The sequence below is a fragment of the Trachinotus anak genome, unplaced genomic scaffold (genome assembly GCF_046630095.1).
Source record: "Trachinotus anak isolate AG129_WGS33_773 ecotype Australia unplaced genomic scaffold, CSIRO_AGI_Tana_v1 ptg000034l, whole genome shotgun sequence".
Lineage (NCBI taxonomy): Eukaryota > Metazoa > Chordata > Actinopteri > Carangiformes > Carangidae > Trachinotus > Trachinotus anak.
Genome location: NW_027273885.1, coordinates 5,295,567 through 5,307,670, shown reverse-complemented (window position 1 = coordinate 5,307,670; position 12,104 = coordinate 5,295,567). Strand labels below are relative to the sequence as shown.

Here is a 12,104-nt window from a genome sequence, read left to right as displayed (position 1 = left end):
TGGACCAGCCCCCTTGCACACAGTGTAGGTTTCTTACCACTTTCCCTGCTTTGCGGATGGTCTGGTATTTGTTTATGTGCAGGTTTTTGGTCGACTTCTGCTTCTTGACTTTGTCCATGACAGCGTAGATGGCGAAGCAGAGGCGGGTCATGCGAGGCAGGTCACAGACGGAGATGTCGAACTCCAGCGTGCTCTCTTTCCACGTGTGGTCCGAGCGTCCGCTGCTCTCGTTGCTCACTGCTGGCTTGCACAGCAGCTCTGTGCCGTGGAAGAGCCCCGCCCTCACCTGGACCTGGGTGAGTGGGAGGGGTTGGTGAGTGATGAGGGGCAGCCAGGGTAGAGCATCACTTTTAAAAATTTTGTGTTAAATCTGATATTCAGTCACAAGCTGCTGCTTCAACTTTTACAGGCAGAACCTGTTATTGAGAAATACATTTGGGAACAGGATGTAACTTCTGCCGCTAGGGGTCTATCAATCAAATTGTCTTCAGCACCACTGCCGTAAGCTTCTCCTGGTTTGGATTCCTTCAGTAACAGACGTGCAGGGGTTTCTTCCCTCTCTCCACAACAAACAGAACAGGTGATAATAAGCGTTAAAAACACCGAATAAAGCAGCTTCACATTTAAAGTCAGTGTTGCGTCGACGCTGTATGGCACGCAGGAGACGTCAGGGAAGGATTGGGAGCTGACACTGCTGCTAATCATTTCGATTGTTTCTCTGATAACTTATAAGGCAGACGTTCAGGAGGTTTTTAACGGCAGCCGAATTACTCACAGAGGTGTCCTCCTCGCCATAACAAATACACCAGGGGAATAAAACAGGTACAAACCACAAATAAAGCAGTTTCACGTTAAAAATCTGTGATTCTCCAGTGCTCTTCTGTGGACACAGGACGTCTTGGAGTGGCTGGTAGATGAGGTGTCTAACAATTGCCTTGCTTCTTTCTCTGTGATATTTTAAGATCCAGACGTCCGATGACGAAAATCCTTTGTCAGTTTGGTGCTTCTGGCAGGCAACCAAAACACTCACAAATGAGCAAAGGGGATATGACGCTATTGACAGGCAACCAAATGAAACAGGCTGTTATCATTTTTTATTACATCTATTTTATTATCACATTTCCTGGTTTTACTTTCCCATGAATTGTTAGATTTCTCCTGAAACTGCTCAGTATTGGTTTTAATACACCAAACTGTTTTATCTGTGGTTCTTCTCTTTAAAATATTTTTAATTAATATTTTTGCTGCCTTTGTCAAGCACTTTGTAATGTAGTTTTTGAAAATGGCCCATAAATCATGATATTATTATCATTATCATTACTACTAATGATAATAATACCATGATTTATAGTGGTAGTAGTGGTGGTAGTACGATTAAAATCATGCATTTCGCTGGTTTGAAAAGGGCTGGAAACATCTGGCATAATCTCAGTGCACGCAAAACAACTATTACACATGTTAATGTGGGAAAGTTACATATTATGAGTTTAAGCATCATAAAAACAGTCCCAACATGCAGATTAGAAATCATGACTAAACTGACAGAAAATGTCAATGTGAAACATGTTACAACTGTGGCTGCAAGGGGTTTTTTATGTGTGCAGTGACATATTAACAGGAACACAAATGACTGTTTCATGTATGTGGACAAAGTGGGAGTTTACCTTGGCAGTCTCCTCTGCGTTCACCTTGCTGGCATTCACCAGGACTATCTTAAATGGGCAAGACACGTCCCACACACACGTCTGTACTTGCTGAAGAAGAGAGAGCGAGAGGAGACAGACAGACTCGCAATGAGTGAGCAGCATTTGCATAATGCAGTGTAATAATATGTACCCCAGCACGCCGCTTCTTCACACACCCACCAGTTCCCTACACACACATACATACAAACACAAAAATGTGGGAGGTCACGCAGGTCGTTCTGATGTCAAGCCGAGTGGATTTGCGAGGGTCAGCAGACAGCAGCACAAACAGCATCACATGACACCTAGAGACTACGAACATGACTAACTAGCACACTTCCTGCAGTGTGCTGCCTCCCTCTTTGTGTTGTTTAAATACTCATGTGAGTGTGTGTAATTTGCCTCTTGTCTGATATGAGGCTACAGTTGTGTAGAGGCAGAAAAAAGAGCTCACACTACTGTATCATCACAAAAACACCTTGTCCTTCTGTTCCCTCCTCTTGCTTTGTTTCCCACAGCACGACGGCACAGCATCCACTGACAGCTTCTTTCCTGAAAATAAATCTCTCTTCCTGTCACAGGCACCCACACAGTCAGTTTATTACTGCCTGACCACAATCTGTGTCTCTGCACAGTCAAAAACAGTAAAATAGTAAAAAATCATAAAAGAGCTTCTTTATATTAGGAGGATTTAAAAGAGAGAGAGAAAAAACACATTTGTGACTTTTTCATCTTTGTGTCTAAACCAAGTGGTGAACCCACCGTGACCTCACCCACTGTTTTGTGAACTGCTGTTTTAATTTGGCCGTCGCCATCTTGGTTTTTGAAACCATAAGAAGCCATATTTGGACGAGAAAGTGGAGCTGAGGAAGAGCAAGGGGTGGATCTGACTGTGTCCTCTATCCTGATTATCGCCGTGTGAGGTACAGTCTATCAATCTAATCTGCTCTAATGCATGCCCTGCTTTATTGTCTATTTTCCTCTAAATGGGACCATATGGGACTTATTACTGAGGTAATAAATCAAGTGAGAAGTAGAGACATTTTTCCATAGACTTCAATACAATCAGACAAGATAGAATGTAGCTTTAAGGCACTTCCGTATTTGCTTCACTTTTCAGACCCGAAGTCTACGTCTATTTTTATACACAGTCTATGGTCTAAACATGAATCAATAAAAACAGCAATACAAAGTTAGAGTTATAACATAGAGTGAGAACTATCCTGGCTTTAACGTTATCAGCAAAATCAGTTCTGAGCAATAGGAAAGTCATTACAATGATGCCACGGTTGGTGAAACATGGTCTTGTTTCTTAAATGCTGTTAACACCGTGACAGGTGACTATGAGCTGCAAACACAGCAGGTATTCACTGGAAAAAACTAGGTGTTACAGTTATCTAATCGGGAGGGGATGAAGATGCGATAGACACCTTCTTAGTGCGGTGTGGAGAGAAAATGCTGCTTGGGGGGGGGGGGGGGGGGTTACAGAAAAGTCAATTAAAGGAAAATTAACTGCAATAATTTTGATAGCAGGATAATGGTTCACTGTTCACTTTTCCACAGCATCATGGGGTAATTGTGTGTTTCTTTTTTGGACTATGAGGTCCCACCATCTCATAGAAGAAGAAACATGCATTTATAATGTACCTTCATTTTCCAGAATCCTGAATTTATGATAAATCACAGAACACAATGATTGTGACACTCTGTAATTCCCTGAGTCACAGTTTCCAGTGAGTTTATACTTAGTCATCACAAAAAAAAATGTGGAAGTGAGGTGAAGTTAGAGGCTGTTTTTACTGTAAACAAAGAGAAATGTTCAACTGTAAGGTGTTGACAGTAAGAAGTTGTTGAAAAAGAACTGTTCCAACACAGTTATGATTTAAATATGCGACATATAAAGTGGTTCATGTGATGATTCAAGAGATCATTTGTCCCCACAGCCATCAGGCTGTATGACACCTCCGCCACAAGGCAGTGGCTCATGATCTGGACTGTTGCCCAGTCATTTACTTTTTTAGTATTTGATTTCACCTATATTACTGTCTGTCCATTGCTTTTTAAAAAAAATGTATATATGTGTATCTGCATATATATGTATGTCTCTCTCTCTCTCTCTCTATCCATCTATCCCTCTGTTTCTATTGCTGTCTCTCTCTCTATCCCTATCCTTCTCTCTCTCCTTCTCTCTCTCTTTCCATCTATCCATCTCTCACCTGTAAGGTTAACCCACTATCCAAACCAAACATCACCGAGGCACCAACAGTCAGTGTGGAATCAGGATATCAACACCCCATGACACTTGCTAACGGAGGCCAATTAAATTCAACCTGACATTTAAAATGTGGACGCACACACAGAGGAGTGATGTCACTGTGCACCTGGCAGCGGCAGCGAGGAGAGATAGCGATGTTTTCTGACAACGTGGCAAATGCTGGCAGGACAGTGCAGGCTTGCCTCATAAAAGACAGGTGGCAGCTGCCAGCACATGTTTACTTGGTAAACCTCCACACCTGCCTCGCTCAGCGCCAGGGAGTCAATAAAACTGTGAAGCTTTTAATGTTTTAGTGAAACAAGAACACGGCTCCGTAAACACCGGCAGATATTAAGATTAAGATAATTGACTCTTATCTAGAGTGCATGAGAACATTTCACATGTGAAGTTTTAGTCCTGGTGATGTCAAACAATCACTGATCAAATTTGCGTACACCAGTTAAGATTTCTATTTTCTGTACCGTGATAAAAAATAGCATGTGGGGAGAAATTTTCCTAAGCTGCGTACGACACAGAGTGATCAGCTGACCTGCACATTTGGAGGGAGTGAATTGTCGTTCCTCTAAAAACAACGTCAGACGCTCAACAGACAAAACCACCACGACACAGAACTGAGAACTGCATTCATTCACTCAGCCGCATACGTTACAGGACTCACCGTGGGAACCCTTCTCTTGGGAGGTAGTGGTAAAGGTGGATTGGAGGACTTGCGACTGACCACAGCTCCGATGGTGGACATCTCCTTGTCAAACATGGCTTTGACGGTGCTGATGTGGACCAGGGTGAGGTGCGGACACTCCCTGGCCTGCATGCACAATCGGATATACTGCAAATAAGACCAGACAGGAATGCATTTTAGTTATGTGCATATTTTAACCTTACCTAACATGAAAAAATAGAAAAATGTCTTGTTTACAGTGGTTTTGAACTTGCATTTTGCTCACATAATAATAATAATAATAATAATAATAATAATACATTTCATTTATAGGCACCTTTCAAAGCACTCAAAGACACCTTTTAACAAACAGTAAAAGATCAGGACATTCACAGTTAAGTGTGCATAGATGTTGAATCAGCAAAAGTACTTTTAGAGAAATAAACAAACAAGTGAAAGTTCTCAGCTGTTTGCCAGCTGACTCAAATTAAAATGCAAAGCTGCATATGTACAAAAACAAATCCAGTTTGAATCGACTTGGTTATGTTGATGATTTAAATGATGTTTAAAAAGAAAGTCACTTAACCAACCAGACTTAGCTTCTCAAAAAATCAGATACATAAAGATTTAGCTCCTGAGGCTCCACGCAGAAGAGTGTTTGTACGAAGCAACTGTTAAGTTTATTGGATGTCATCCCAAACACAACTTCACGCACTCTCAAGTTATCAGGCTGTGAGTTGGGAAAATCTTAAATTCCATGATATGCATCTGATAATAAAAACCTTCCAGACTAAACATTTTCATTTCACAGAAAGTCAAGGGTACTCTATACCTGCCACGGGATGTGACATCGCCCCACAGAGCAGGTGAAGCAATAAGGAAAGAGAATGATAAGGCAGTAGAGTAGTGTACACTACTCTACTGCCTTATCATTCTCTCTCTCCTAGATCATAATCTCAGATTGTTATTGTCACACTAACGCAACACTGCATGAATTTCTCTGACCTGGAAGAACAACCATGCTGTAGTTATTAAGCATAAAACTTTTCTTTAAAAAAACAAAAAAAACAAACAGTCTCCACTAAATCTGGTTCTGGTCATGATAATGACACATCTCACTCAAGATCTGAGTTCACCAGTCATTATAAGCACCAGTCCACCGTGTAGCCACTGACCGACCTTGTACTGAATCAGGGGGTGGTCTCCAAAGAGGAACTCCAGACACTGGCTGAGCCTCAGGACGTACTGACCCCTCCACGCCTCCTCCTCGGGGCCGTGGGTGGTCAGCCACTTCCTCACGGCCATCTCCATCAGCTCTGTGGGGGTGCAGGATGATGGCACCTTCAGACTGGCTGAATCCTGGAAGACAAGGACGGAAAACAGACACGGAGACACTGAGTCAAGTGTTTTATTGTTTTTTTTCCCTCAAGGTTTTAACCTTTGTAAAATCATAACTAGTTTTTATGTGTAATTTTTGTGAAATCAGGTCCAAAAGATGATAAAAAAGAGAGAAAGTACAGGCTCTTGACCTGCTGGAGGCTTCGTCGTTGGATCATATAAAGGCTGTGAGGAGGAACGTTAAGTGATATTCTCCATCACTTATACACATTAGTCCAGATGAGACAAATGCAGAAAAGGAAAGATCAAATAAAAGTTTGATGGACATGAACAGGCAGGGCTTAACATACAATCCACTGCAAAGAATAGGCTGTACTCTCACCTCATAATAATAATTAACTTTATTTATAGAGCACTTTTCATACAAGAGATATAGCTCAAAGTGCTTTACAATAAAAAAAAGAAATAGAATCGCACAATAAAAGGGTAACTAGAAGGACAATAAAATTACACAATACAAAGACAGTAGAGATAAAAAACGTGAATGGAAATAAAAACAGGAAAGTATGCTTAAAATATGAGAGAAGAAGAAGTTAAATAAATAGGTTTTTAGCTGTTGTCCCATAGTTTTGAAGTTTAGTTAAGAAGATCTAAGAGCTTGTGAAGGATTTTAATCACCACTAAGTAAAAGGACCTTAAACTCTATTCTAAAAGATACTGGGCGTCAGTGGAGTGTAGCTAAAACCAGGGTGATTTGCCCTCTCTCCCTTGTTTTAGTCAAAAGTCCAGCAGCACAGTTCAACTGCTTCAAAAGAGCAGTGCAATAATCTAATGCACTTTAAATAAAAGCATGAATAAGTTTTTGTAATCTTTATGGGACAGGAGCGGCCGTACTTTGGGTTAAATTTTACTTGACACATAAAGAAGGTAACCACAACAGCTATTTATCACTTAAGAAATATGAAGCAAGTCTAAAATAATGCCCAGGCATGTTACTGCTGATGTGAGTAAAGGGGCCGAAGTTTACAGGGAGTAGATTCACCTCAAAACCCCTCTCTCTCACACACACACACACACACACACACACACACACACACAGTCACTGAGTTCAAACACACACGTGATCTCGTGGATGTTCGCGGCTGAATGAAGTCCTGCTGCAACAGACTGTACTAAACGCGTGAAAATGAACATGAGTCCTCCACACATTACCACAGCCGGCTCACTGCTTCACAGTATTTATAGCACAGCTCTGACCGGATACCTGAGATGGAATTTTAATTTCCTGGAGGTTTCATAAAAATGTCACCCATTAATAATTAACAACAAAAAATGGCCGTGGCTACATTCTGGTGGGACGACAGCACCAAGAGCCCCGAGCATTTCTCTGAAGGGCCGGAACATTACATTGAAGGTGAAGTTAGATGAAACTCTAATGCAGTGAGAGAATAAGTGAACAGGACCCAGGTAAACCACTGAGCCGGCCTAATGATATCACTAAGACGAAGGTTCCCACTGAACCTTGCTCATATTCACTTCACAACAATAAACCACACTGCCACACTTCCTGTCTGTAATGAGGCTCATTGTGTCTGACCTCCCAAATAAGACTTCCTGCCAATGTCCACCTGAGCGCAGTGGCACAGATGGCCCGATTTTTTTTTTTTTTTTGTGTCAATGTGTGTTTGTGCATCTGAAGTTGATCAAAGCTGATATACAAGAGTCTGGAGGGACACGACCATCTGTCTTGATTAAATGACATTATTTCTAAAACACAAGCAAATAGGCAAAGACAGATGGAAGGACACAGAGTTCAGAGCAGGAGAGGAAATGAGAGGCTCCTTTTAATCAGCATTTTGGTCCCTTGAGCTGTCATGTTAACGCTTGAGAGAGTGAGTGTGTATGTGTGTGTGTGTGTGTGTGTGTGTGTGTGGGAGAATGGCATAATTTCACTGATGGTTTTGACCCACTTTGTTTGGTCACATGACTTGCTATTTGGGCTGAGTCACGTGACTTCTGTGGAGCAGCCAGCAGTGAGCAGGAAAGGAGGCTGAGCGACGGCGCACGTGTCCACACTGGTGGAGTCACATGGCCACTTCTGCTACTCTAACAAGGTGGTTTTGTCTGCTGGAGTGGTGCGGTAAGTCACACTGCTGTTCAGGGCTCATTATGCATGCAAAGACGTTGTACAGGCAGCAGCACATTATGGGTTTGGGTAATGGGTTTGTTATTGTATCAGCCTGGCTGCAGAGTGCTCTGAACAATTATCCCTCAGTGAGGAGTCTCCTCTAGATCAATTAGAAGAAATGATGACAAAAATGAAAACACACACGTACATGAATTAGCCGTTGTTGCTTGTAACTGATAGCTGCTCACCAAGAAGCACAAGTGCCCCATCCAGCATGATGAAAACTAAGTACCACTTACTGAAGAATTAAACATGGTGCCATTAAACAAGCAGGGACCTACTATATTCAATTAATAAATTATTGTATATGTACAGTTTACTGTAAGGTATAATACGTGTAAGATACTATTTAATTAAAGAATTATTGTGATTGTACAATTTACTGTAAGGTAATTAGGTGTAAGATCATTTTAAATCAAACGTTGCGAAATGTATTAGTTCTCATTATATATAATATTCTCTAGATGTGTTTTTCAAGATTACACTTCTCAACATAATTGAGTAGTAGGGCTGAAGAATTAATCGAAATATTATTTAAATTTCAATATGGCCAAGTGCAATAGCACATCGCAGGAGCAGCAGTTTTTTTTAAATAAGGATAAAATATGTCACAACAGACCATAAACGAAGCACAGAGACGCTCCGGCCTACAAATCAAATTCTCCACACAAAGGAATGTATAGTACAGACCTCCAGCTAAAATTAGATCATCATAATTTTTATATTTCTTTCAGAGAAAATGAAATGCATAAAAAAAAAAAAATCATATCATAATCTCAATATCTGCCAAAATAATTGCAATATGATTTGTTCGTCTATGGTTCAGCCCTAATTCCAAGTTATTATAACAGAAAGATATAAAAAGAAAGAAATGCTCCTGCGTCTGATCCCATAACACTCCGTCCTTTGTGGAGTCCTGGATGTCTGATGGTCTTCCCAATATACTTCTTGTGTATTAATAAAGTAATGATGATTTCCATTAGATATAAATTCTCAGAAACACTGACAACTGGTGTGGTTGCTACAATTATTATTTATCATTTTATGCCGCAGGACATTTGTGGAGGCCATCATGACTGTCCAACTTTCAAGCCAAGAACAAAGTATTGGTGTGCAGTAGCTATCAATGATTTTAATTAAAAACAAAGAAGGACTTTGTGTTTGAATAGTTTACACTGGTAATATAAGTCATTTTAACTTTGTTGTCTGTTGTCAAATGGTGACAGTTTGACTATTTATGGTACAACATGTAATAAAACTGGTGTGGACACAACACACTTTATAACAGCTGTTATACTGATGACTTTGAGTTAAAGTCAAATTTTTTTGTAAGCCGTTTGTTTATGCTGAAGGTAGAGGGGTGTTGTGGGAAATGGGTTCAACAGTTGACAGTTTGCTCACAGCATAAAACAAAAAAAAACTTTTTAATAAATATGTTTGACCTATATCCCAGATACAAATACATATACACTTGATCCTGGTCTCCACTCAGTGTACTACTGGGTCGACAGACTCTCACCTGAGACTGATCAAAGTGGATCGTGACTTTCAGGTCGGCCGACCGGTCATTGACTCCGTCGGTGATGGCCGTCCCCGCCGCGGGCTCCAGCTGCGGGGAGAAGCAGGCGTGCAGCCACTCTACAAAGGTCATCTTCTGGACCCGCTGCATCTTCTCTTCACTCGTACGAAACATCTTACTGCGAAAGTCCTTCACCTCCTGGTCATTGATGGCGTCGAGTTCATGGAGACCTGGTGGAGGTTTAAAAGGGCTTTGTCACAGCACTGCTATAATGAAGGATGCATCATGATTTGTATGAACGAAGTGGACAGATTAGATTACAGCAATATTTTATAACAATTAGTTTTTTATATAAACTGAGCATGAAGCTTTCCAAGACATTTACATATAGCTGTCATGAACATGTTAAAGAATTATAAATGGGATTAAACCAAATGCCAGAGGTATAAACTGCTGTTTGGCTGATTGTGTTTTATCTCTCTGCTCCCTATTGAGCTTTTGTCTCAGTATTTTATCAAAGGGTTGCTGCACAATACTCCCTTTAAAATGAAAACAACATGTTGACATTTTAAGCCATTTAACATTCATATGTCCTTCAGCATTCAAAGAGGGGCTCTGGACCACATTAGCTGCATTGTGCGAGTGTGTGAGCCGGTTAGTGTGACTGTTTTTCTGGAAGGGAAAAAAAACATGGTTGGCCTTGTGAGTGTGCAATAGGTTGTTATTGTGCGCTGCACGAGGTCGCTGTGTGTATATGTGGGACTATCAAGACGTGCCCATGGGGTTTCTTTTGAAACACCACTTTACTCTGTCAAAAGCCTTTAAAGCTTCGAGTCAGACCAAAGTGAAGCCAGGAGGGAAGAATATCAATATCGTCTGAGTCTCCTTCAATCAGAGACCCTTCTCTGCCTCGGTCTGCCTTCCTCTGGAGAGGTCTGCTGCCATATTCTTAGATACGTCTTTCAGAGGAGAGTTGGACCAATGTCCCAAGTCTATTTTCTTGTGTTTTACACACATAACAACACTGTTTGTGTGTTTCACTCTGTATGCTACCAACACATGGATGACCCACATTTCAACACAGTGCCTGAACGCCTCCTGAGTTGGTGGTGTTAGTGAGAAAGAGGAAATTGTTTTTTAAGTTATGTTTTCAGGCTTTTTGCCTTTATTATAGTCATAGTGAGAGAGACAGGAATGTGTGTGTGTGTGTGTGTGTGTGTGAGTGAGTGTGAGAGAGAGGTTGACATGCAATCAATTGACTAAATTATTAATCAACTAATTATTGCAGCTCTATAGCTGTTGTGTTGCTGGATGATACAAACATATAAGTCTAACTTTGAAAAGAAGAATCTTTTTTATGCGTTAATAAATACTGTGTCAGTGAATCTTCAATCAGTGCTTAATCACCTCAGAGGACTGAGCTTTCCTACAGCTGCGATCAATCGCATCTGCTCCTCTGAAAGGCCTCATCTTCACCTGAGATAATGCAAAGTGACAGCTGATGGAAGACATGTCAGAAACATGTCCAGTCAGTCCTCACGCCTCTCTATCAGACAGCGGGGCAGCTGATGGAAGCCAGATACAGAGGGGCCTCAGCAGTGAATGTGCTGAGTAGCACAGCTACTTAGTGTAGTGATGGAGGTGCTTAAGGTAACTGTCCCTCTTACTAACTCTGAACCACTTTACGTTATTGGGACAGTAGATGAATCAGTCAGGGAGGGAATAGTGTGTGTGAGAGCCTGGGTGATAATCTGAAACATGAAAACTCTTAAAGCCGCCTCACCCTTTCCGATGAGAACGCCGATTTTGGAGTCCAGCAGACGCTCTGCTCGGCCGCAGTTGCGCGTCACCAGCTTGAGGACCGGCAGGAAAGGGCGAACATCGCATAGCCGGCGGGTTTCGTCCTCCAGTTCTTCGTGCACGGCGGCCTGGTTGACACACTCGAACATGTGGCTCTCCATCTCGCCCAGGGCGGGAAACAGTGGCAGTGTCTGAGCCTGCTTCCATAAGAGCTGGAAGGCAGAAGAAGAACTGCTGAAGTGGTTTTGCTTGTGGCTGGATGAACATGCATAGATGAATCTAAGGGAAGGACGTGGAATTGATTCCCAGGGGCATTTGTTTATTTTTCAAAACTAATACTTTACAACTAACAAGAATAACTTTTTTTTTTTCTCCCCTAACTTTGATGTCTTTTTTGTTTTATTATTCTAATATTGTATGTCTCCTCTTGACCATTGTGTAATGACTAACAAGTCAATAACAAGTCAAATTGACAGAAGAGTATGTTTCATTGACACAAACACACATGACTCATGGCAACATGACACAGCTTCTGGGTGAGCCAATCAGGATGTGAATAATACGTCCAGCAGCCAATCCCGGCATGATTCATGTCACTGCACCCCGCCGCATGATCACAGGGTCTTCTGTGTGTTTGTCTG

At 41.5% G+C, this 12,104-nt stretch overlaps 1 protein-coding gene across 1 annotated transcript in view; it reads right to left on the bottom strand.

Annotated features, from left to right (window-relative positions):
• The window catches only part of pik3cb (phosphatidylinositol-4,5-bisphosphate 3-kinase, catalytic subunit beta), a 54,129-nt gene that overhangs the window by 13,712 nt on the left and 28,313 nt on the right, over window positions 1-12,104 (bottom strand). Inside the window, exons 4-9 of the mRNA XM_071471584.1 lie at window positions 11,447-11,675; window positions 9,664-9,893; window positions 5,798-5,977; window positions 4,619-4,786; window positions 1,665-1,754; window positions 38-292 (exon numbers count right to left, since the gene is read on the bottom strand). Of these exons, the coding sequence (XP_071327685.1) occupies window positions 38-292; window positions 1,665-1,754; window positions 4,619-4,786; window positions 5,798-5,977; window positions 9,664-9,893; window positions 11,447-11,675 (1,152 nt within the window). The remainder of the gene's footprint in view (window positions 1-37; window positions 293-1,664; window positions 1,755-4,618; window positions 4,787-5,797; window positions 5,978-9,663; window positions 9,894-11,446; window positions 11,676-12,104) is intronic.